This window comes from Acipenser ruthenus, chromosome 8 (genome assembly GCF_902713425.1).
Source record: "Acipenser ruthenus chromosome 8, fAciRut3.2 maternal haplotype, whole genome shotgun sequence".
Classification (NCBI taxonomy): domain Eukaryota; kingdom Metazoa; phylum Chordata; class Actinopteri; order Acipenseriformes; family Acipenseridae; genus Acipenser; species Acipenser ruthenus.
In genome coordinates this window covers 852651-879711 of record NC_081196.1, presented here as the reverse complement: position 1 = coordinate 879711, position 27061 = coordinate 852651, and the positions used below count along the sequence as shown (strand labels likewise).

Here is a 27061-nt window from a genome sequence, read left to right as displayed (position 1 = left end):
ATAATAATAATATCATCATCATTGCAATTCACTCAGCCGTTCTGTCATTAAATTTGACTGAATGCAAGAAAGATTACAAAACAAGACAATGGGAGCAGCTCAGGTTTTGCACAGAATGTATTAATAAAGATCACTGCACAGGTACAATGAGAACGGTCTGTGCCCCTGATGTTTCATCTAAGTGACTGCTTTAAATCTGGTAATTTGACTATAAAGTGAAATCCCATTTAACAGTTGGTTTACAGTAGTTGCTTTTATTGGGGGGGCATTAACATTAAAATAAAGATTCCTTCAAAGCGATTCGCGGCACACAATTGCTTCCTCCGAGGGAGAACGTTTATAATAAACAAAAAAAGAATTAGGACGCCATTAAACGTTAACTTCCTCAAGGATGGAAAACACATGCTGTGGATCATCATGTGTCTGTGTTAGAAAGATGTTTAGAACATTAACCGCATCAGTCATGTTTGTTTAGGGAAATGCTTTTGCTCTTTTGTAAAGCGAAGTTCAAGCATTTTGAAGCCTTTAACAATGTTGTTCTTGTTTTGTTCTTGCCCAAGGGGGTCCAAGAAGGAATGAAGCACTGCAGAGCTGTGTGAAGGAGGAGCCGGCCAGAGAAACCACTCAAAACAGTAACAGAGCTCTTTTTGCACAATAAAACGCAATTCAATTAAGCAGACACTGCAGCATTTTTCCAATACTAAAAAGAACAGGCCATTTAGACTAGCCTAGCACCCTAAATTGCATAACTTGATTAAGAACCAACGTGACATGGCTTTATCTCTCAAGGTGCTTTTACCCGAAGATACAAATCTTTATCAGATTACAATGTGGAGCACAGCCTGTTTTTACCAATGCAAACACTGCCTGAAACTTGAAAGGATGTTGTTTAAAGCAATGACACCCCCAGAAGAAGCCTGCATGTACCCCGAGTAGCAGCAGCTCTTTATATTTTACTGCCACTCCTCTCCTGGAGGATAAGATCAAAGAGAGCAATTAACAAAGCAAGGGTGGAATGAAATCTTTTCATATTCATGCTGGTAGAGACCCTGGAGGAATGCGTAAAAATATGTCATTTCAGAGATGGCGTTTCTTCTACAGCAGTTTTAATGTTGTTTTGCATTTTTTTTTTTTTCAGACTTAAGAAAAACTTCCAGATTAAAAGATGAAACACACCCTCATGCTCACATTCACACTTCAGGCTCGGTGCTCTGGATTCGACCCCCTGCAGGCAAAAGGCTGAAAGAAGAACTAGTGTTGCTGTGTTGGGCAATGATGACTGCTCCCTATGACCTGCAAGCCATCTAGTGGCAGTGTTAGCTGGGCAGCAAAAACACGAGGCAGGGTCAGGGCACTCCTGAAGAGCCCTGGGAAAGCAATACACTTTGGGACATGCATCTTCAGGGACATGCATAGCGGTTTGAGCCAGTCCAGATTTTACTGTGAGATTAGTCATGCCTGAGCCGAGACAACCCATAGAGGTAAAAAAGCTGTGATGGGAGCTGGTAGAAAAACCTGGAATGGCTCACTGCTGTGCAATGGGAGTTTTCATATTTCCTCATTTTTATAATGCCTTGTGGAGCACGATTTAGCGATGGCAAATTAAAACTGCTACAGTAAGGCGGAAAAACAATCCTAAAGCCCAAATGACAGCAAAAAAGAATAAGAAATACAAAATCAATTTATCCAAAAGGAGTACGGTTAAGTCTTCATACAAAAAGAAATCTAGGGCTTACCAAAAATCGAGTTCACCCTTGTTAAACAGTCATGGTTTTCTACTTTCTGCTATTTCACCAGCAAACAATGTTGACTTGCAACAACAATTCACCGCCCCCAAAGCTTGCAAAATGCAGATTTTACACCTCTCAAAGAAATAAAGAAGTGACAGCGCAGGGGCCATGTGGTTGGGACATTAATTATAAGTTAGAGACGGGTGTAATCCACCTTTTTTTGCTACCTTTTGAGGGCTTCAGAGAATACCATAAAATTTCCCCATTATTTCTAGCAAAACTTGGTAAGAGGGTTTTATTAGCTATTAGTCAGTATCCGGCTAAGTAGAGGTCAGGGAAGTCAAATGCTTTTTCAAACCTATAAACAAGGCCATGCTAAGAATCCGTGGAAAATCTGTTTAGAGGAAAAAGTGATGGGAATGTGACGCCCACAAAACTGAATTTAATTCTGCTGTGCCAAAATAAAATGTACAGAATACAGCAAACAGTCAATAATGGAGAAGTTATTACAGGAGGGGATGAAGTAAAATGCACAGTTCTACAGTAGTGCCAGGCATAAACATGAACACACAAGTGCAGAATTTATTAGAATTCATTTGTAGCCGTCCTTTTGCTGGAACGTTCACAAGGCTTTGTCAGCAGCAAGCTGTGGTGCCAATAAAGGAAATGAAAAAATACATGGAGGCTAAAAATGCCATACCCTTAGAAGAATGGGCCTACCGTACTTATTAAACGAATGGCCAAACCCTCTGGTGAGCTGAAAACAATCAGATATGATCTGAAGACTACACACGGGTAAAGTTCCTACCGAGACGATATAAAAGCACTTTGAACCTTGTCAATTAACACTAGAACCGCCATGCGGGTCAATTTGACCCATTCTGGATTTAAAATGTTACTATTCCGTTGTAAATCGTATGTGTGTGTGTCCGTTTTTGACTTTTCCTAAATATATGAATTAAATATCATCACGGCGTTTGATAGCCAGTAATCGCAAAAATGACTATAGGATAGGAGTACTTGGGGTTGTGCCCAGCTATTAAAATAATGACATAAATAAATACAATAACTAAGTAAATAAATGTGTATGATCTTCAATTCAGACCACGTCGTGTACCGACGCCTCCTCTGGTCACTCGTCCAGCATGGGCACACACGGGCAAATGGAAGCTGTCGGTTATCCCTGCCATGTCACAGTGCGTGTTGATTTTGCATAGCAACAACCTAGCAACTTGGATGTATAAACAGGAAAGACAGCAATGATTATATTGATGGGGATTAAGAATAGGCATGTGTTCAGCAGCTGGACATCATCAGAAACAAGTGTGTATATTTTCTATGGATTAAGGCTCATCTATTTGGCGATAGAGATAGATAGATTACATACATTATCATATATATATATATATATATATATATATATATATATATATATATATATATTATATATACACACACATATACATATACATATACATACATACATACATACACACCTCCCAGGAAGAGATTTTAAATACAATATATTTTTTCGTTGTTGTTTTGTGTTTACCTCGGCAAGCTGGTCCTCAATCCTGCTTTAGACTGGACCCCTATCTTAATGAATCCAACACACACACACACACACACATTTACCAAACCCCTATGTTAATGAATCCAACACACACACACACACACACGTTACCTTTTCTCTGCAGTCGCGTCTGTTCCTTCTGTAACGTCTCCAGTTCTCTCCCGAGTGCTCTCTTCTGTCTTTCCAATTCACTCCGCAGCACCAAGATCTTCAACTGTATGCACTCCCGTTCCTTCTTCTAAAATAAAACACACACACCAGAATTACATTTACAAAACCAAAACACTCTACAGAGGACCCACTATTAAAAACACACCAATTAAAAACACGCTAGGAAAAATGTGCCTAGAGAGAGCAATTACTCCAAAGATCTTGAGTAGCAGAAATGTACGTATTTGTGAACACAAACCTAGACCAACTGTAAATACAGTACTGCCTCAAAGTGTGTGGCTAGGTCAGTATCACTTACATGACCAGAGGTTAAAGCACTGATTGGACAACACAGGCAATGGGTATTAATACTCAGTGGATTCTAGGATTTTAATAAGACAATAACTGAAAAGTTGGATTGATCACATGACCTCAATATGGCAGCCCTGTTAGGTCAAAGGTCAAGGTGAAGGTGAAGGGTACTGGTAGTTCCCTGAAGGAGTTTCCATGACTCTGAAAATAGGAAGGCGTCACCTCATATGGGTTACTTATGAGAGGTTAGCAGTTTAAACGCTCCCCTCGCGACCATGCTTAAGTATTGGTGTTGTATAAATCACCCAGTGCCTGCAGCAGGCTATGTAAACCCGCTATTCTCACAGCACTGTGCATGGCTGCGATTTCCGAGTGGGAGTCTCTTGGTTGTAAGTTTCTTAGGTGATGATATGAGAGATGATATCCTAGCCCTGAGAAGAGCATTGAGTATCCCTGCAGCTCTTGACCCCTGAGGTACCTCTCCAAATGTGTCAACAGCTGGAAAAAAGCACGCTGTAGCAGACTAATCCCAGATGGCTTTTCATTTATTTATATAAAATGAACATACTTTAGATCTTTTATTTAACATCATGTAATCAAAGACATTACAAAATGATATCGCAAAAGTCTACAGGAAGCCATCGTTGTAGTACAGGTCTGTGCTTCTTTATTGGGACGCCTCAGGAGAAGTAAAAATATCCAGAATAAGCAGCTATCCCAATTAAACGAGAGGCATTTGAGACGACCTTAGGTGACACTTTTCATTCGACTTTATAAAGCACAATAATGTAGTTAATTTTATATCGACTGATTCTTGGGAACTTTTGCCTTTCTTGGTGTGCTGTAATGGCTATACAAACTGAGATGGAAAAGCATGGTATTTAATGGCAAAACAGAACCAAAGTTCTTTCCCGAGTTAGGCAGCCAAATATGGAATGTCTTCTAGCCTTTTCAACCATCAACAGGAACCAATGAAGGATTTACCACTTCCCCTGACTGTATATGCAACTACAGCATGCAAAGGTTTGCTTTGTAGGACACCACTCACGTTCCCAGATAACCGAATTACTAAAACCGGTATCTAATAATGGACAAAGAAGAGCTTGTAACAATGACTGTATTTATTGACCACGCTACAGTCCACCACGCCATCTAGGGAATAATAAAAGATCTTCATCTAAGGCTGCATACCACAATTCAATGGATGGGAGAAACCCCACCTGCTGCCCCTATGTTCTAGCACTGCGATGCCCCCTCTCCAGCAGGACAGCCAGTGCCTAGGCACGCTTGGCACTGCAGCTACGCAGATAAAAAGAAAGAAAGGTGTTTGAAGCGAAGTAGCAATAACGATTTGTAAACAGGTATAAATGAACATTTTCAGCAGTGAAAATGTTTGCCGTCCGATTTTCAAATGTAAAGGATGTATATCCTTCTTTTCCAAGGCATTTAGGGTAGCGCAGGGCATACCGTATGTCTCAGTTTGTGTTTGAAAGTTCACGTGTGTTGCTCACAGTAACTCTGACGCTCTTCCGACACAGTGCAACTCTCTGGGATGTTGTCACTGCAGATGAAGCAGGAGAATGTGCCAAACACTAAAATATTAACATGCATTTAGTTAGGGACAAATCTGGGCAATAAACACTTCAGAGAAAAAGCCCATCAAGCAAGTTTAAAAGCACTCTTAAAAGCACTGAAAACACAAACACAACGCAACTTGTATTTTCAGGTTAAGTTCAATTTAGGACTTGGCAAGGCTAGTTATTTATGTGTTTGTTTCACAGTCTAGTGATCAACATTTTAAATGACTCAACGTGATATAGAAACTTGCCCTTTTAACCCCGTACTTGAGCTGGCTGGAACTCAAATCATCATATTGGGGATGCTCACATGGTCCTGATTGCCTGCAGCAATGGGCATTTGCCCGAGCCAATCCACTCGATACCAATCAGAGCTGGGCCAGCAGTAAACACTGATAAACCTTTATCAAGGAATTTCAGAAAGACGGAGCCCCTTTGTACGGAAATAGAGGGTGTCAATCACTCCACAGAGAGATATAGCCTCCATCGCACAAGTGTTAAAGCCCCTATGCTTCAGGCATGCTACATTTGCGTGTAAACTACTGCAGGCTTTCGCACGAACTGAATGCTGGTGTCATTTGAAAGTGCCAGACGCAGTGTACTGTACATGGGCAGACTTCCCAATGCCATTCTCTGACCCATCTCACGAAGTCGGTGTCTGTGTGTGTGTGTGTGTGTGTCTGTGTGTGTCTCTGGCAAGTGTTTCACACAGCACTGGTCCTCGTCAAGCCACACAGCAAAATAAAGTTCTTTGGCACACACATTACACATAAAAGCATGCTAGCAAATATTTATCCAGAACAGCCAAAGCGATATGTTGAAGCCCACATATTTTTAAACACAGGCTCCATCTAAAATCATCTCTAAATCCAGTTTCAGCTTTAACCTGCTTAAACTTCATTACCCCCAAGGCACAAAACAATGAAATAAAAACACAACCAAGTTATGGCAAGTCTACTCATCCTACATTCATACCAGCTCTATTTTGATATCTAAAAAAAGAAGAAATACAATTGTTCTTGTGTCAGATGGGATAAGCATTCAAAACCAGAACGTGCTGCAAATAACTCAAACTATTTAAAAAAGAAGACAGGTTGGAGCCTGCTTAAGAAGACAAGTCATTAGAATCACTAAAATTCCTTTTGAAGTGTAGATTTACTATAAACACAATTCCAATAGCTGGGCTAATTTTTACAGCTGCCATACTGTCACTCTGAGAAAATCTAAAAAAAATGTTTAATACAGTGTGTAAAAAAAAGTTCTGATTGTTGGCTACTGCTGTACATTGACTGCAAGAGGATGATGTTCACACCCCACCCCACACCAGTCAATACTATAGTGTAATTATACACACACACACACACACACACACACACACGAGCATTTTTAAAAGGGCTAATGACTACCTGAGCCAGATTTCACCTGATGTCCCAGAGGCAAGGGAACCAGCCACTAATGAAAAGTTACCTGCTGTACTTACCAGCTCATTACTCGATGCTGTTAGCCTCAGCTTTTCTTCAATCTCTGTCCCAATCTTTTGAACCGTTGCTTGAGTCTGTTTTATCGCACGCTGGGCTGTGTGCAACCTGGGCAGATGAAAGAAATGGACTTTAAATCATCACGTTAGTAACATACATGCCCTGCCAAGGCTGGAAATACAAACTGACAGCCTTCAGGATCTTGAAAAAGTAGATCCCTGAACTAAATCCATCGCATCTCCATCCATACAGTTACTGGATCCACCATTTACTGATATTATCAAGATAACTAGCAGAGTAAAAAATGAACATCTGGTTTTTTTTTTTGCTTCTAGCACTACAAGAAAAATGCTAACAGATTACCCTTCTCATTATTTTGCCCTTGTCAATGTCATTTTTAATGGTGTATCACTTACGGTCGCTGGCAACCAATATTTTAAATTAAGGGCATTGGGAATTTCAAAGTGGCCTGGTCTGGCTCATGCGATCCGCTACTTATTAATATTTGGGTTATAGAGACTGAATAAACTTTTTTAAATGTATACTTATACAAAAGGGTTCCACAAAAGCTACGGTTTCAAAGCTACCTCAGGTTATCATGATGCATCTATAGTAAGGTAACACATCCCCAGTCCATCCATTGATGCATTTACAGTAAGGTAACACATCCCCAGTCCATCCACTGATGCATTTACAGTAAGGTACAACGTTATTACACACAGGTATTTAAACACAGCACCACAGTATTCAATGTGTATACTGGTTATATATTCCTGGAGTCCTTGCATACGCAACTGAAGGGGTTGCCTGTACCTTGAAATCGATCACATGAATTAATTATAAGAACCAGTGACAACCTCACAAGAATAATAATGGGCTACGAAACACAGTAGTGTGCAAAGAAAGAAAGAGCGTTTGAGAAGTAATTGCAGTGCAGTCTGTGTGGGCAATTGCACTAGAGTGTGTCCTGCCAAGAACACTGGTTTATATAAATGACTGAAAAAAAAAAACAACACAGGAAAAGCTTAGAAATCATTCTACATCAATACAACCATGAAAACAATTTGAACCCAGAGGTTACAATTGAGAGCGACATGCAAAACACACTACTTCATATAGCATGAAAATATGAGCCCCCCCCCCACCCCACTCAATTTAAAATGAACATACTTTCTAATGGCTAGATCGTACACTGCTTGCATCATTGGATCTTGCAGACAGGAATAGCCCTTGTTTGTGTTTTGTTTAACCTTCCCTGGATCACACATTGCTCTACCCATTCGCCAACTGTCCTTTGCTGTGTTTTGCTGTAGGGATTATTTCCTCTCCTGATAAAGTGTGTATTCTCTCACATTTCTACAGAAGAGAGTCTTCCGCATCTAAACCCAGGGGTAGGCACTCTGGATCTGGTTCCATTCCCCGTGCAATACTGCAGGTACAATTCATTCAATCACTGGACTAAGTGCTTCATTTGTTCAGTTTAAATGGATTAAAGGACAGGACTGGAACCAATGCAAGGTCTAGAAGTGCCACTGTTCCCCACCCTTTCATAAAGCAAATGAAAAACCCACATGCAAGAACTGGCCTTTCTGTGACACCTCTCTCCAAGGAGACCGGTTTCGTTACTGCTCGCTGAACTTCCATTGACTTGGCTTGGTTGATGGCCATCTGTTTAGGATCACTTTTCTCCTTGGATGTGTGGGGTTTCTTTTTAAAGTTTTGTTGCTTTCATTTTAGAAAACGCAATACATTGTTTACAGATGATAAAAGGTTCTTCATCTCCAAATTAAAATATTTACAGCAGGCATTTAAACAAACCCTTTATGAATGTACCGATGGGACTGCAGCAAGTGTTCACAGGAGAAGAAGCTCTCCGGTTGTGACATCAATCAGCTACTAGGAACCGGGCAAGCGCTGACGGGTCAAATGGCCTCCTCTCATTTAAAATGTTTCTTATGTTCCATGCAGGCTAATTAATTACAAGTCTGTGCCTGACTGGCAGTAGAAATTATTAAACAAAACACACACCCGAGGAAGCACAAGAGCACGACAACAACTGAACTGGAGTGTGCCAGAACCACAACAACTGACCATACAGTACACAGTCCAAATACAGACACAAACAGAGAGTGGGGAGCCGAGATCCAGCAGCTTCACCATACTGTACGGCAACACGTATCAAAAACACCTACAACCACAAGCAGCAACAAGCAGCAATCAGATACATTCTTCTAATGATTCATATCGCAGCAATCAGATACATTCTTCTAATGATTCATATCACATCACCCGTCACTTATTTCAATCAAACAAGATGGCAAGGGCCTGCTTACAGTTTCCTTTTCCAGACAAACGTTACCCAAGGACTACCAGCAAAGAGCTTTCAAATCGCTGGAATATTTTTTAAGTCTGGAATGCCAGCACTAAAGACTGGATCACTGATCTTTAATTAGCGCTCTTCTAAACCATCAGCTACACCTCAGGTCATCATGATGTTTAACTGGTGGTGCTGCATGTAGACAGTATAGGAGCTTACATGAAGGGTGAGCACCTTCGCAAGGGAAGGCTGGGCAGTACTGTGGAGTTCAGTAGAGAAGCCTTTTGATCCAGGAAGAGCACCAAGACAATGAGCACCAGCACCAGCTCTGCCTTCTCAGATAAGAGAAGAGGAGAGCAGACATGCACCTTCTATTGCTTTCACAAGGGGGAGTGCTGGAATCACCCTACGGTATCCCGCTTATCCAACCCACAAAGATATACAACAATGCTCACTAAAAAAAAATACTTTCTAATGAAACTGTTTCAACTTTTGAGATTTAGAATTTTTTCACCAAATGAATATGGATAAAGCAGAAGGAATATGGATGAACACCAATACACTTACTTGGCTCTGCAGTTTCTCCAACAGATTACACGTTTTGCTCGCCCAGTGTTAATTCTCATCTCATTATACACGCATGCTCAATTGAAATCGAGGGCTTTGACCACGCATGCTCAATTGAAATCGAGGGCTTTGACCACGCATGCTCAATTGAAATCGAGGGCTTTGACCACGCATGCTCAATTGAAATCGAGGGCTTTGACCACGCATGCTCAATTGAAATCGAGGGCTTTGACCACGCATGCTCAATTGAAATCGAGGGCTTTGACCACGCATGCTCAATTGAAATCGAGGGCTTTGACCACTCATGCTCAATTGAAATCGAGGGCTTTTTTTTTTTTTTTTTTTTTTTTTTTAAACCACCACTTGACAGGAATCTGCCTAAATTTGCTATGCACAGAAAGTAATACCTTTTAAATCTCTGTAGAATCACCTTTTAAAATGAACCATGTGTCCTCAAATGAACAGTATGAAAAATAACAGCGACTCTGTCAATACCTACCAGGGAATGTCAACACATTTCAGGGTCCACAAAGAGGTTCTGTACCACATGAAAATGGCATTAAGATGTAAGATTGTGTCCATCACAAAAACATGTTTCTCCAACCTGGAACTGTGGCCTGAAATTCGTGATGGGGTTTCATTACGCCCGTCAGCAGAACTTATTCAGGGGGATCCTAAGGAGATACTGGAAGAGTTTTGTGACTTCAAGTTAACACGGCCAATCATGACAGGGAGGGAACAGCAAAGCACCTTCAAAACTAGTTCAACATTTACGATCAGAATAAATCTCAAATAAAAGGCCAGTAATGAGCTCCGATCTCAGTGTAGGTCATCAGTTTCAAGTGCGACAGACAGCCAGCATTGACATGCGGTTAACGTAACGTACATCCCCAGGCATTGCTTTTTGGAAACCTTTTGTATGTTAAAATAAAATAGCGTTTTACATTACAAAATAAACCACCGAAAAATGGTCTATTTCAATTGCATAGACATAAAACATAACTCATAAGTTAGCCATGAGCGATACCACACAACATGGGTTTGTATTGTACAGTGTATTTTCAGCGAACACATGCTTTATTCATGGATTTATTTATTGAAATGCTTTTAGGGTTCAGGTGAAAAGATAAAGCAAGCCATTTAACACACAGCAATTTCAATTCTTCATTTTTCAGAAAACATTGAATTTCTACTGGAACCCTGAGGCCAGGACTCATCCCTCTCCTGTGCCAGCTGTTTAAACTTCTCTCCTAATCCCATTCAGAAGAATATCCTGTGGCTGATTACTTCTTTACTGCTCCGACCACAGAATGACAAGCTGCACTGACCGGAGCCGGGGCTCAAACGGGAGAATTGCAGGAAATGGCTCATCATCGTCACCGTGTTATTCAGCTTGAGATTCTTCAATGCGGAGAGCGAGTGACCTGAACTCCACACCACAACAAAACAATTCTGTTTTTACAAATGTCTGTCAAAATGACAGTCAGGCGCCTTAACAGCAAATGAAAAAAAAAAAAATGAAGAGTCTTTTGAGTGTTTAGAAACTAGACAGCAAGATGGGCTACCAGAAAATATAGCTAAAAAAAAAAAAAATAAAACCCACACACCACTCTCAATAAGTGTGCATTCCAGGAAAACAGCTGTGGTGCACCAATGCAGAGGGGAAGAGGGGACAGTTACCTGTTCAGGAGATAGCAAGGTATTTATTAAGCAAGTCAGTGGGCCGACTGTAAATGTCCCAATACTCTGAAGGTGCTTGATGTTGTCGCTTTCAGATTAGCATTCACTCTACTGTGCCAGTCTGTTCCTTCAGTGAATTCTCAAGACTGGATCAGTGTCCTAACGTGGGTCCAGCAGTCAGAGTTTGTGCAGCACAGAGGTTTTCATCAGTACAGGTGAACATGTTAAAACATATACAGCGCATTAACTCAGCCAAGGCTAAAGTCTTTATAAAAGCTTTCTACAGATTCTAGGATCTATCCAACAAGGCATTCAGAAGTTACAAGTGTTCACAGAAACATCCAAACAAGAAAACTCCTAAAAACGGCATGTGGACTGCGCTGCAGCTCACACACAAAATACTACAAACACACATTATATATATATATATATATATATATATTATATATATGTGTGTGTGTGTTTGTGTGTGTGTGTGTGCATAGAAGCTGCTGTAGAAGCAGACCTACATTCCTTCTACTTGCTAAAGCATCATCTTTAAAAAATGTACCATTTTAAATTGAATTAAAAAAATTGAAACCCTCCAAAACCATAATATATAAACAATGTTTTATTTCCTTCAGGCCAGAGATTTCCAATGCACACAGTATCTATCTGCCGGTCAGTAGTAACACAAGAGTTCATTTTACCCAAGCCAGCACTGCATTCTACTGTAAATTCATTTCATAGTCCTCTCAATGTCAACTGGCACGTCCTGGCTGATGAACACCTGAAGATTGTTATCAGAGCTCTGCAAGGCTCCCTCGCTGTTTCTCTGCTGTAAGAACGCTGTACTGCCAAGAACATGTTAGGCAAAGCAGTGGCAAGACAGGAAGCATGTGGATTAACAGATCACGAGAACGGATCAGGATCTGCTGCACACATTCCTGCTTCACATTACATTCGTACACTCACAACTGAAGAGCATGTTTTGCTTGCATACCTTCTTATTCATTCTAAGTCAGAGCACAGGATAATGAGTACGTTGTTCTGTTTTTTTTTTGTTTTGTTTATTCAGTTTATTTTTCCACCCCAGCCAGCTGTCTAAGAAGTACACTGCTCCAAACAACGGAGTCATATTCAGAGACGTGTGGTTTAAAGCACTGGAAATCCCAATATGTGCATGTATTGAAATAATGACCAACACCCCACTAGAGACATTAGGAAGAGATCTACTGTACCAAACGCTTTTCTGACTTTAAAATACAAAACTGGGACAATGGCTCCCCCTTGTGGGGGAAATAAGCAAGACCATAGTGTGAAGAGTTGACCAGACTGACAGATCCAATAGTTGGTGAAGGAGAGAGCAAGTCCATGCGTCTCCCTCTTCTGTAGCACACACAGGTTGCCAGAGATAGGACTCAAACCCCATTTCAGTCCTCGCTACTCAATCAGCACCTTGCTTATACCGGCTCACTCATTAGGGGTTCGCTTATTTCCACTGACATGATCAACTCAAAGGACAGAATCATTCGTTATTGTAAATCCTAGCTCCAACATAGTAGGGTTTGATCTGCGGTGCTGAAGCAAGGACACACAGGGCTTTTTCTGAGTTTGAATTCCAGTTTGTGAGCTGTCACCTCGCATGCTGCTGCCTGACCAAAGATCCATCTTACCTTAGCAAAGAGAACACGCTGTAGGTGTTCCTCACACAGCTCTGGTCCACCTGCAGTAAACTGCTCTTCCTTTCCGACTGATCCTTCAACAAACAAGCAAAGGTTATTCTCGCAGAATCCTTACTAAGTCTCGTTTCATTTGTTAAATGTTTAAACACTATCAGACTTGAAAAATATTGGCAATCTTTGTAACCAATCAAAACTCCATCATGGAGTGCTGTTACTCTATGATATAGGCAGGGATGGAAACAAGACTCCCATTGCACAGCAGTTTGATCCAGTCCTGGTTTTACTAGGAGTTTATTAAGACACACCTAAGCTTGGTACCTATACACTGCGGCTAATCAAGCTCACAGTAAAACCTGGTCTGGATGAAACTGCTATGCAATAGGAGTCTGTAGTACCATTCCTGTATAGATATTATACAACTAATGTTTGCAAGACTGCATAAACGTACAACAGTAAGTGAGCTAATGGACTTTAAATAAATATTGAATGTAAACTGTAATTCCCTTTCACAGTATGCCCTCTAACGTAACATTTGACAAAGGCTTAGGCAAAATATTACATTTAAAACTGCCAACTCTTTCTGTGGATACTGAACTGTTAACTCTTACCTTGTGATAAAAAGAGGCTCCATAGTAGCCGTCATTCAATCCAAATATTATTTCATTCGGGTTACGAGACCGGATCTGGGATTATAAAAAAATACACAGAAAAGAGAAGGACTTTCATTTTGTGTTTTTCTGAATATGAAACTCATTATTATGAATTAATATATTAATATGAAGAGCAAAGCATGGTCTATCCTGCCTCCACGCTATTCAACTTCAAATACTGGCAACAAGCCTTTAAGTTTGTGACATCCAAAGAATGATATCTTTGTGTTGCATTGTACACACTAACAAAGAATATTATCTTTGTGTTGCATTTCATACACTAACAAAGAATATTATCTTTGTGTTGCATTTTATACACAAAGAATGCTTAACCCTTTCATGCATGGCAGTCTCATATGGGGACGGATACAATAAAACTCTTCTAGTCTTTATACAGGGGCATATGGGAGACGCAAAACAACTTCCAATATTTCATGCTTGGAAGGGTTCAACCTTAGTGCAATGCATACGGGGCATCGGTATCATCTCACAACAAGATCACACACACCGGGAGACTCAGGATTTTATTTATTTAACCCCCCCCCCCATATATCGCGTCAGCAACATCAAATTCTGGCACCAGTAGACAGGTTTCATTTTTTATACCCCTTAGCAAGCACAGATGAAGATGATTTCTCACATGACCCTCTCCTTACCTGCTGCCCCGTGTATCTCAGCCCATCCAGATTCACTTTCCATTCTATGAGCAGCTGGTACTGTTCCAGTCGCCCTCCCCAGATCCGCACCACAAAGCAGGACACAGACATGTCGAGATGGTCTGGCAGCTCAGCAAAGTCTACACTCCTCCATGTGGGATTCTGGATTTGTATTAAAAAACAGATCAACACATATAGGAAGTGGTGATTAACAGCCTCACAATAACACATATTAGTAAAAGTAAAAACGTATTAGTATTATGTGCCAGACAGATACATAGGAGAGTTCCCATTAAGTGGATTCAAATACCCCACTATTTATAATCAGTTGTATATATTAATAGATACTGCTTATAACATCAGATCAGTTTCCTTTGCAAAAGGAATGGTGCAAGTCAAACAATAGCCGTTCCTGAACTCAGAGGAAACTCCCTTCCGAATCCAGGCTGAACCACTAATCCCAACAGCAAGTCTCTGAACTGGAAGAACACGATCACACGCTCACTGAGAAGAATGGAGAGATTGTGACATTCATTCATGGGAACTTTATCCATGGAACTGGCTCTAATGGGGCATTCCAGCAAGAGGATTCCTGGGTTCTAAGAATGTGAACTTCTAAACCAACAGCCAACACAAACCCCCCTGTAGCACCTACTGTGACTGCAGTGCGAGCACACTCCCACCCTACTGCAAGATGCATAAAGAGGGATCCCCTGAACAGCACACACAAACCCCCCTGTAGCACCTACTGTGACTGCAGTGCGTGCACACTCCCACCCTACTGCAAGATGCATAAAGAGGGATCCCCTGAACAGCACACACAAACCCCCCTGTAGCACCTACTGTGACTGCAGTGCGAGCACATTCCCACCCTACTGCAAGATGCATAAAGAGGTGTCCCCTGAACAGCCAACACAAACCCCCCTGTAGCACCTACTGTGACTGCAGTGCGAGCACACTCCCACCCTACTGCAAGATGCATAAAGAGGTATCCGCTGAACAGCCAACACAAACCCCCCTGTAGCACCTACTGTGACTGCAGTGCGAGCACACTCCCACCCTACTGCATGATGCATAAAGAGGTGTCCCCTGAACAGCCAACACAAACCCCCCTGTAGCACCTACTGTGACTGCAGTGTGAGCACACTCCCACCCTACTGCAAGATGCATAAAGAGGGATCCGCTGAACAGCCAACACAAACCCCCCTGTAGCACCTACTGTGACTGCAGTGCGTGCACACTCCCACCCTACTGCAAGATGCATAAAGAGGGATCCGCTGAACAGCACACACAAACCCCCCTGTAGCACCTACTGTGACTGCAGTGCGAGCACACTCCCACCCTACTGCAAGATGCATAAAGAGGCGTCCGCTGAACAGCCAACACAAACCCCCCTGTAGCACCTACTGTGACTGCAGTGCGAGCACACTCCCACCCTACTGCAAGATGCATAAAGAGGCGTCCCCTGTTCATTACTGCACATGTACTTCTCATGCTAGAAGCAACAACAATGCAGTTCTGCCCAGCACAGTCTGTAATATTGTTTTCCCACCAGGGAGGGTTTATTGACCACCTTGTTAACATCACTAGAGACATTACAATAATGTGGTTGCATTCAAGTGAATACCAGCAGTGCATGTGAAAGTGAAACCTCTAAATGAGGAATGTGCTGCACTGTATGCTGGACCCTTCCTGTTGTGAAGCATGTTACCTTGCGTGTAGAAACAGGACTTGAACAAAACAAAAGTAACCACGAGGTGGGGAGCTTTAAGCTTGCTCTTATTGTATTACTTGTATTGTAACACTTGAAATGTATTTGCTTACGATTGTAAGTCGCCCTGGATAAGGGCGTCTGCTAAGAAATAAATAATAATAATAAGAAGAAGAAGAAGAAGAAGAAGGAAGGCGTTCATCAGCAGTTCCCCATTAATAACTCTGAAGACTGTCACTACCCAGTTATAGCACTGTACCCAAGCATTGGATGTTGCCAAGTTACTGCATCCTGGAGGACAGAGTTCAGCCTAAAGGTCTCAGTCTGGCCTTTGACCATGAGGGGGTCGCTGTAGCGCAGTGAGGCGAGCCTCCAGCCAAAATTAAACTGGAACCACTGAGCTCCTGAATAGCACTTCTATATTCTATTATGAAGCCATATATTCAAGAACGGGTCCTTTGAGTATAGCACGAATATTAAATACATATATACAGTGTATAACATGCTGAAGATCCCACTTACCAACGAGTCTCTTACAACTTCACTCTTGTAAAAGGCTGTAGACGGGGGAAAAAATGACAATACATCAGTATTTTGTTTAGTGCTTAATATGAAAGCAATGTAAAAAATGCATTCATGTTTTGAACAAACCAGTACAAGATATAGATCTTTATCTTGATGCAAAAGTTTCAAGCAAACTGGATTTACAATTGTGCAGGAAAAAAAAAGAAACTTTTTGAAACCCAAACTTTAAAAGAAAAACCATTCCTGCTGCCAGCTGTCTGGATACAGCAGGTAAGTGGGCTAAAAGTTCTAATTTTAGAAGAAAAGCCACCAGGGGCACACTGCACGTGGCGTGATCAATGTGGCGACAAGCTCGCTACTTGATTAAGTTGCTATATATAATGTAATTATCCTCATTTTAGTTTCTTCCTGCGTTTTGTTTCTTTATACTCATTCGGAGCACTCAAACATTTAAAAAAAAAAAACAAATACAACACTACAGACCCGGGGTAGCTAAAGCCAGCACTTCCACACCTGCTCTTTGTTTTTCAAACTCACCTCTGAATATCTGTGAGCCGTCACACAATTAAACTCCCAGCAGCTCACCTCTGAATATCTGTGAGCCGTCACACAATTAAACTCCCAGCAGCTTACCTCTGAATATCTGTGAGCCGTCACACAATTAAACTCCCAGCAGCTCACCTCTGAATATCTGTGAGCCGTCACACAATTAAACTCCCAGCAGCTTACCTCTGAATATCTGTGTGCCGTCACACAAGTGCAGTGTAAAGCGTGTGTCCAAGAGCGGAGAGCCATTCTTGTTAACAATATTCCGGGCTGCAATGCTTCGAAGGTGACGCAGGCGTCGCTGTGAAACAAAACAGACACAGAAACACACGTGAAAGTCAACTTCGAAGACGGACTTGCAAAGCGTTGCGGCTTATGGGACTGCTGGGCCTGGGGCGGTTAGTCCAGTTCTGAAACCCAAATCCTACCTCAGTCAAACAATCAGTTTCACAAGCAGTGCTGGTCAAAGCAGAGCTTTTTGGAAGTTTACCAAGCTGAAAATCAAGCAGGACTACTCGATTCAAAATAAATAAATGAAATAAATAAATAAATAAAATAAAGTGTGTCCAAATAATGATACCGAGGCCTACTACAAAACAAGTTGGGACTTGGCCCCAGCTTGTATGCTTGTACATATCAGAGCACTGGAGGGAGTCTAGTACATGCATCTGGTCCCAGCGGGGTTTCTCGAGTGTGCCTGCTAGTACCACACGGAGGATCAGATGCTGCACCCCTATAAGGAAAACGTTTCCCACCCTTGGCACGTCAGAGACCACGATTTGCCAAGCAGTTCTCCTTGGTTTAAATATACTTTATATATAATATCAGAAGTGAAACAATGAGAGTGACTTCACTGTAATGAACCAGTAAACACATTCCAACAGGACTCACTAACACTGCAATGTAGCCAGAGTTCACGAGTGGAGGCAGGTAACGGATTCCTGAGCTTCCAGAAACACTAAAGCAATGGAAACTCATACAGTGACTACATCAAGATATGCATTGGCAACGCAGACTTACGCAAGCATAGCCAACATAAATAGCTATTGAATTTAAACTCATCTCTTATGTGCTACTGAAGATTCTGCAACTAGGTCTAGTTATTGAACACACATTAATGGCTAAATGAATACAGAAAGGTACAAAGATTTTAAATTATGGGCAGTGAATTCCCTCTGGGTCATTCACTGTACAGTACGTTTCTGGCTTACAATACGTTATCACTGAACGTTTGCCAAAATATAAGTAGGTATGTTTAAATAAAATTGTATTATGGTACAATAAGGGATTCAACGAAAGGCTATTGCCCAGCAGCTGGAGTCATTGTAGGTTTTAATGCACGCCACTTCCTTGCATGTTACTCTGGCTTATAATAAAATGGATCTAACTGCCGTGCAATAGGAGTCTTGCTGTATTTCCCTCCCAGAACACGTACAATGGTTCGCAGTAAACAGATACAGTGCTATTTTAGTCGGGATCATAACCTTCTTATGAAAAAAAATAACATTCCAAAAACAAAAAATATATTGCACCGAGGCACAGAGTACTGGAAGATCAAATGAACTAAAATGCTGTTCTTGACCTGTGTAACAATGCTGAAACTGACACAAGCATTTCAGAGTGTCCGATGTCACTGTTAGGATTTATGCTTTATTTGCAGAGAGAATGCTCCACTGAACCTGTGTCAGCATGTACAGTACTGCCCTGTGCCTCTCCAATATACTGCACACAGTTATCCCTTGATAACAATACATTGTGCCCCTTGTACAGCATGCTCTGCACTTTCAGCCACATGTTTACTTTGCCCATGTGAGACATGAACACTGTGGAATGTATTTCCCCAAAGTGTGCAAGGACAGTTCTCGCTCCACATGTGACCTGAGCCACCAGCAGGCAGCAGTTATTTCAGCTAGCGCATGGTACTTATTTCAGGTTCCTTCCACTTTGGGTCCAGTATCTGCTGGAAACACAACATGTATTCAGCTAGTTCGAGTAAAGCATGCATTGTTCTTTCACTGCTGGCCTTGCCTGGAAATGCTGCTCTACTTGAACAGCTGTTTACAGTAAACCAGCAGTGAAAGATTGAACCAGGAATTACTAGATAACTTCAGGCACTTGGAAATTCCTCCAGTCTAACCTCAGCAGAACAGCTTCATTCAGCCGAATGAAGCACAAAGCCAAGTCATGGGATTCTCCACAGTGAAGCCCTTTCTACATATCACATGTGTGCTGCTTCAGGATCACCGAGTCGTTTAGAGAGACCAAGCCCAAGTCTGCATCACAAATCCTTGCACTTGCCATCCTGCACAAGACGTTTCTGAAAGTCTTTGGTATTTCTTATGAAGAGTAAGACAAACATAAAATCATGTCATTTTTAATTTATATATATATATATTTTTTAATAATCAGTTTTGCTGATTTTGGAGGAGGGTGTGACAGCATATCAACCCACCCAGGCTTTGTTTCTGGCAGGAGTTGTTCCCTCCCCATTAGCACAATCACTGCAATTAAAGTCTAAATGAGCTTTCTTGTTACTCCCCTTCCCCCTGCTCCCCCAACTGTTTCTGCAGACCGCGCAGTAGTACATTATCAAAGTGATAAATAAAAACTCAATTTCCACTTGCAAAGGCACAGAGATGCATGTTTCTGTTCACTGAACCACAGCAATGTCAATGACAGGAACACATTGGGCTGTATAAGCAGGTGACAGTAAATGTACCCTATTCACTACAGGCATGCAAATGCATTATAGTCCTACTGTGCTTTAAAGGCATGCAAATGTTTCATGAAAATGGCTCCTTGTACTTAATCTACAGTGAATCTTAATGGAAGCATTCTTCTGAAGTCACTTGATGCAACCAGTGGGCAGCATGTTCTCTCTGCAAGATCATCTAATGAAATAATTGTGACCGCTGTGCAAGCATTTAAATGCTACACTTCCTGTGTTTACCAGTCCGAGATCATTTTGAGAGGTTTGCTGCAAACCAGGGGCAGCAGCTGTTTACACACACTCAACCCTCCTGGGATACCATCGCCTGGAAAGAAAGTGAAATGTAATCACATGATAATCACTTCTGAGCGTACAGTAGAACAGCCTGCAAAAACCATTCATGCTACGGCAAGTGGTCATTTTAAGGTTTATAGAGACAGGGGCCCATACTGAAAGTACACCAAAGTGTTCAGACACCTCCGAATACAGAATAAAACCCCATCATTAAACTGTATGGGTAAATAAGGGATCCGAGCAGACACGTGGATTTGTGTACATGCAATCGGAACGTGCCAGGTGACCAATGGTGGATGCAGGGGATTGTGACATCATCACATCTGCATGCAAAAGAGACTCTGTATAAAATCCTGCCCCCGATTTCACAGCAGCAGAAAATACAATCATGTCAAATGAGTGGATGCCTGCGCCGATAACACAGAGACAACAAAAACTCTGTTTTCAATGGAAAACCAGATTTCTTTGTTAATGTTTAGAACCAGCCTGCAGCACAAGGCTTCTTACAGTACATCGTTATGATGGCACGTTGAGCCACGTTGTTTCTTTGTGCAGACGATGGTTAGAGTAGTGCTCTTCTCGCTGGGTACCAGATCAAACACATTTCCTTTCTGACCCAGTTATGCTGCAGTGCAGTATGTGCACATGCAGGGACAATGCTTTAGATCCACTGCCACCCTTTATATCACTTACTAACACGCCAGTATAATAAATTACACGCCAGAGCCAGACACCTTGCTGGCGTTCGTTCATATTAAACATACAGTACAATTATACTGCATTCTCCTGTAGGTTAGCTCTCACTGCATTCGCCAAGCACATGTTTTAATGTAGTTTTAACTGTGGAGACAGCCCTTGCAAGTGAAGTCTGCTTACCGTCATGTCACTTCAGTCAGTTACAGCAGTCAGTCGGGTCACTTCAGTCAGTCGGGTCCCTTCAGTCAGTTACAGCAGTCAGTCGGGTCCCTTCAGTCAGCCGGGTCACTTCAGTCAGTCGTGTCACTTCAGTTAGTTACAGCACCTGCAGCAGTCAGGGATGGAAATAAGACTCCTATTGCATAGCAGCTTCATCCATTCCAGGTTTTACTACGAGCTTGATTAGCCACAGCGTATTCAGTACTGTAGGTACAGTAACAAGCTCAGGTGTGTCTTAAGCACATAGTGAAACTAGGAATGGATCAAACTGCTATGCAATGGGAGTCTTATTTCCATCCCTACATGCAGTAATACAATGTTCAGAACAAACAAAGGTGATCTCTTTGGTGTATTGATAAGATTTTCAAGCATTTGTTTTGGTCAGACTATTAAGCTTAGAATGATGACACAGTAAATGACTTGTCAGGACTGGATCTGGTAAAACACATGAACACCCTTCTGCAGGAGTAACGTTTCTCAGGTCATTTTACATTTTGCAACCCATACTGCATGCTTGCACTGTAATTTCCAAGAACTCTGACTTCCAAGAATTCTCATCTCCAACCAAGCTCACCAACACATTTCTTAGCAATATGAATAACTTCCTTTTTTTTTTTTTTTTACACACACACACACACACACACACATTATATATATATATATATATATATATATATATATATATATATATATATATATATATATATATATATATATATATACACATACATACACACACTCACACACACACACAACTTAGTTTCTATTTACTATGTTCTTCAATAGTTCTGACGTATAGCACTTAAGAACACGACCATGTCCCAAAGTAAGTTTTAACTGAAGACACACACACACCGCTTTAAACCTGCTTGCCACTGTATTCACGGTACGTCTCTAACTCTAACCCCCAACAGCACGTCAGTGCACATACCGGCTGCAACACATCTCAGCTACGTTAGGATACAGGAAGAAAACAGACATGAAAAAGGAGGACTTTAATCCTACATGTTCGTTTACAGGAAACAACAGCTTGTACAGTGTTGACAGATTCAACACATTCAATCGGAACAAACCCAGATCGTTGTCCATATGCTACACTACGGCACGGTTGAATACTCATGTAACTCCCAATCGACGCCACGGGCTTGCAGTGCGGTACTTTGTGCGCTTCACTTCCTGAGACATTAGAAAGGTCCAGGCAGAAAACAAAAAAACACAGGATACGGTTTTAAATCACAAAACAGTGTCGACACCACTCTTCCCTTCCCCGGGGAGGGCAGGGAGGGAGGAAGCGGCTTGATAACAACGCCGCTGCAAACTGTCCTTTCATGAGTAATAGGACGGCATGTGTGGATGATTTGTGTCTTTAATGGATGTTGTGCGGTTTGCCTGGCTCTCTCTACACATACCTGTACTGGACATATGCTGGTAGCAATAGCATGTTAAGGCCCCTTGCATGCTAAAAACACACACACACAATAATAACATACAGGAAAAGCAAAGCGCCGTGAACTCGGCTTTTTGTACATCATTAAATGGAAAGCAGATCATCCAGCGCCGGTTGACCAACGTACTTGCTGAGACAGGAGGTCGACGTGCAGGGCCCTGCTGGAAGGCACCGCTACCCCGGTGTTGGAGAGATGGACAGCGGCGACAGAAACAACTGCATCCCGGCCGGGTGTGGAGCTCATTCTCCTTTCGGGTCTTCGGGCTTCCGCTTCATTCAAATAAACTACGCATCACTCCGCAGATTTAACCATGATTTAAATAACAATAACACAACTGGCGACGTAAAAATAAAAAAAAGATAATCCTGTATACTGTTTGATTTTAGCAGTTTAATAACAGAAAGCTGTTCAACCTGTCGGCATATCGAAATAAACACAGAGGCGGTGAAATGTTTTCACTCAGGAAACCATCACAGTCCTCCTCTCCCCCTGCGTTCAGCGTCAAAGTCCGTATCGACTTGCTGATTGGTTCGGAGCGATTTCAATCTTTCAGGGAGGCCGGATTTTAAAGATTAGCTCCTCGTTATTGGTTAAGCATTCATCAGCAATATGAAATGGGCGTGGTGAATGGTACAGGTTTGTTGGTACGGTCCTGCTGTAAGAGTGCTGTCAGTATAATACATGATGGATGGACCAGAAACCAAAGTGGTTCCGGCGGCTTTGATTTACTGCAGAAGTGGACGTGCTGTTAGCTAAAAAAAAAAAAAAAAAAAACAACAACAAAACACACAACTTCACGTCGACTTCAGGTATCCGTGTTTTGTGTTCGGTTTCTTTGGGATTAAAGATAAACCTCGTAATTTAGATCGTTAAGAAAGTAATCGCTGCAGATTAAAAGTGTAAAGTTTACTCGGTAACCCGTTGTGCACCAATGCAAATGCGTACCGTTTGTACATTTCTAACAGGAAAAGCATTGTTCATATAGGCAGCGAGGGTGCTCACGCTTGCAAGGTCAAGCATCTTATTGGCTGTGATCCGTACCTGTCTAAGCTCCCGATTTTCTGTTGAGTCTCAAGGTCTCTGGGATCAGTCGGCGATCCGCGGGTAACTGAGCTTATTATCGCTGACCATAATTAAATTAAATACCAGTCCCCATAGTTCACGTAAGACATCCCTGCAGGCGCTAACATTGGCTGCTTCAATGTTATATATATATATATATATATATATATATATATATATATATATATATATATATATATATATATATATATATATATATATAATCACAAAGCGCTTTACAGAGGTAGGCTGTGCATTATATGCAGAGTCACTTACAATAGGACACTGATTTAACATCTTTTATACGCTTGATTTTCATTCAGCTAGTTGGAGATGCAGATTTGCATTTTTAATTGTCCATACTAAATTCTCTTCCTCTGTTAGTGGTAATAAGACCCCAGCTGAACCCGCCAGCTCAGAGTCAATGTGGAGTGTTGTTATCAAGGAATAGCACACGACAGGGTGTTTAAATATGAGCCAATATCCGCACGCCTAGGGGTGTCGTTCAGCACGAGGAGAAGCCAGGGAACGCTGTCAAAATGTAAGTTTGACAAGCGTACCGTACAGGCAGCTGGACAGGCACCATCATATTCCCCTTTAGGTTCTGATACTACCAGTAACGTGTTCTAAAGAATGTCCTAACCAAGTGTCATCACAATTGAAGAAGCGCCCCTCTCTAGATACATAGAAAGAGAAAACTGTACACCTGAAACTGAACGCACAGAGCATCTTACAATGACGAAGGACACCAGTATTGAGGAACAGCATCACCTTTCAACGTCTGAGGTTAGTGCATCCCAGCGGATTCGCCGTAACTTCATTGGGGCGTATTGTATTTCATTACTGCTCAATGCATCTTTGACAAAAGTATATAAAAACATGTAATTACATCAGATGGCCAGCAGATGTCATCATATAGTAAGGTATGTGGGAAAGGCGATGCGACGTGCACGTACAGTACTATCACCAGGAGAAGATTTGCAATGCACGTTTTAACGTTCTTTCCAATAGCAATACAACAACTTCAGATTTCTACAGCGCTGCACATCGCCAGGGCCACCGCAAAGCACTACACGAGCAGCTGTAGGAATTAAACTAACACAAACTGTATATAAATAAAACACATGCACCATTCTGAAATGAAAATATTACTAAAATAAGAACGATGAAATAAAAGATAGCGGGGACTCTTTCAGTTATGTGCCAATTCAAACTAATACGATTTAGAGGAGATTTAAAAGTACCCCCTGTATCCATTAGTAACATTATAGCGTGGGAGACTCTTTCATCGCATCAGTTGGACAGGAGACTGTCAGACTGATTGTGGGCATGTCTGGTCCTATCACGGATGATAAACAGAAAGCAGACTTTCAATACATACAGTCTCACAGAGCATAAACCACTTTACTGTGTTGATTTTTAGAATCATACACAACCCACAAGACACAACAAACCGCACAATGTTATCCAGAAGTTGCCCACGTTTCACGTGTTCTCTGTTAAACCAACCTCACCGCGCTGTCACTGCATTTTGCGATTGGCGCTTCCTTGCAGATAAGGTATCGCTTACCTTCTGAACGGTATTTACATTTCTGATTAACTTTGCTATGTCCTTGTGGTATAGCTGATATTTACCAATAATGCGTTTTGCAATACCTCTTCTGCCTCGTTGCTGTGGCATGTGAAGTAATCGGCTTCTTTCAGGGTTAGTGGGATAGCAATGGGTTTATATCAGTCTGTAAGGTATGCAAGTAATAGTCATTTCCCCCAGTGGAGTGCTTAAATTTTTTTAAATAAATAACCTTTAAAGAAAGGTTAGCTCACCGGTTATTAAATCTCACCTGAAAACTCTGCAGTGGCCACTAGGGGGCGTGAAATAACCAAGGGATGCAGGACTGACTAGCTGCAGTAGTGTCTGGTTATGTGGTGTCCTCATAGTTGCACTTTCAATCATTTTTAATGCTGGCAAATATCACTTTAGATAATGCATTGATATGCCCTTTTGGCATGGTAGATACTGTACAAAAAACAGGATTGTTTATGAATTCTCACATTTGGTGCGGTGTTATATTTTTATACAGTTTCGTAACAGTCAGGTTTTTTCCTCGCGGGGGAGATGAATAAAGTTAGACTGGAGTAAACACTTTGAAAATACAGACCACTGGAAGTCTTGCTACTCCATCGCCGTCTACAAAACATTTACCATACTGTAATAAATCAATATTCTATATGCCTGCGATCCAGAATCCATCGCTTGGTTTTAATTGGGGCTTCTGATTGGTCGGTGTTTTCCGCCGTCTTTTCTATTCTCTTTAAAGAATTCAGCTGATCTCTGTTAAGCCATTCGTGTTCACAACGGAGAAACGTGTCGATATTTAAATGGATTTAATTTACTGGGGTTTTCTGTGAAACAACGAAATTATCCAAGCCTTTATTTTTGATTAACAAGGAGAACGTAGTCTACGAACATGTTAAGCAACTCCTCTTTATTCTGTATTAAAGCTGTAAATGGGGGGGGGGGGGGGCGGGGGGGGCGGGAGGGAGTAAGAGTCTTATGCTGGACACACTTTATTCAGGCGATCCAATTAGAATCAGTCGATTGAATAGGTCGTTACCTAGCAAAATCATCCCGTAGGAATAGGCCAGTATGTACCTACTAGCTTCCCAACCCCTAAATGTACCCTCTACCCCTAAACCTAACTTATTATTACAGACTGTTACTAGTATTAACACCGCTTGTTCAGCGCCCTCTAGCGGCTACTACATCCGACGTCCATTAAAGCGCTTCATCCGGACCCACTCTACTTGTTGAGAGACTACCAAGTACCCACCGGCCCATTCCTATGGGATGATTTTCCTTGATAACGTCCCATTCAATCGACTGATTCTAATCAGATGCTCTTCATTAAATAGTTCTGCGTGACCATTTACATTAAAAGGCAGAGTTGCTTCTGCTTTGAAATGAAAAAGTAAAACCTACGATTTAAAAGCCCATTTAATTGTTTAATAGAAAAACCTCGAATTAAACCACTTTTCCTATCGACACTTTTATCAGTTGTGATTGAGAGACACGAATGGCTTAACAGGCATCAACTGAATTCTTAAAAGGAGAGTAGAAAAGTCAGCGGAAAACCAATGATAGCTATGTTGACCACGATTTCAAAACAAGGAGACAATGCAACATTTACACATTTATTTGCAAGTCAAACACATACAAAACATTTTAAACACTGTCATTTATATGGTAGAAGACTGCACAGAAAGAGCACTTAAAAGGCACTTTTCATAGTGTATCAGTAAATGAGTCCACGGGATGCATTCACACTCTTGAAGGTACGGTGTACAGACGAGAAAGGCACGTTGGTTTAACATGCGGATATAGTGCAAAATCTAGAATTAAACTGTACATAAAAAAATCAGTTTAAAACACGTGTAAACATTTATATAATACGAACATTTAAATCGCCTCCCAGCCCATAATTCTACACATTCAAAA

The 27061-nt window shown here is 41.5% G+C and overlaps 1 protein-coding gene across 2 annotated transcripts in view; it reads right to left on the bottom strand.

Moving 5' to 3' along the window:
* The window catches only part of LOC117972821 (UV radiation resistance-associated protein-like), a 77434-nt gene extending 54291 nt beyond the window's left edge, over positions 1-23143 (bottom strand). Inside the window, exons 1-8 of one of the 2 annotated variants that reach the window (XM_059027951.1) lie at positions 22630-23143; positions 17320-17437; positions 16588-16622; positions 14355-14516; positions 13657-13731; positions 13040-13122; positions 6823-6928; positions 3415-3541 (exon numbers count right to left, since the gene is read on the bottom strand). In XM_059027951.1, coding sequence (XP_058883934.1) covers positions 3415-3541; positions 6823-6928; positions 13040-13122; positions 13657-13731; positions 14355-14516; positions 16588-16622; positions 17320-17437; positions 22630-22746 — 823 coding nt within the window. In that variant the 5' untranslated portion in view covers positions 22747-23143. The remainder of the gene's footprint in view (positions 1-3414; positions 3542-6822; positions 6929-13039; positions 13123-13656; positions 13732-14354; positions 14517-16587; positions 16623-17319; positions 17438-22629) is intronic. The other variant, XM_059027950.1, reaches the window with a different exon arrangement.
* Positions 23144-27061: the final 3918 nt, after the last annotated feature.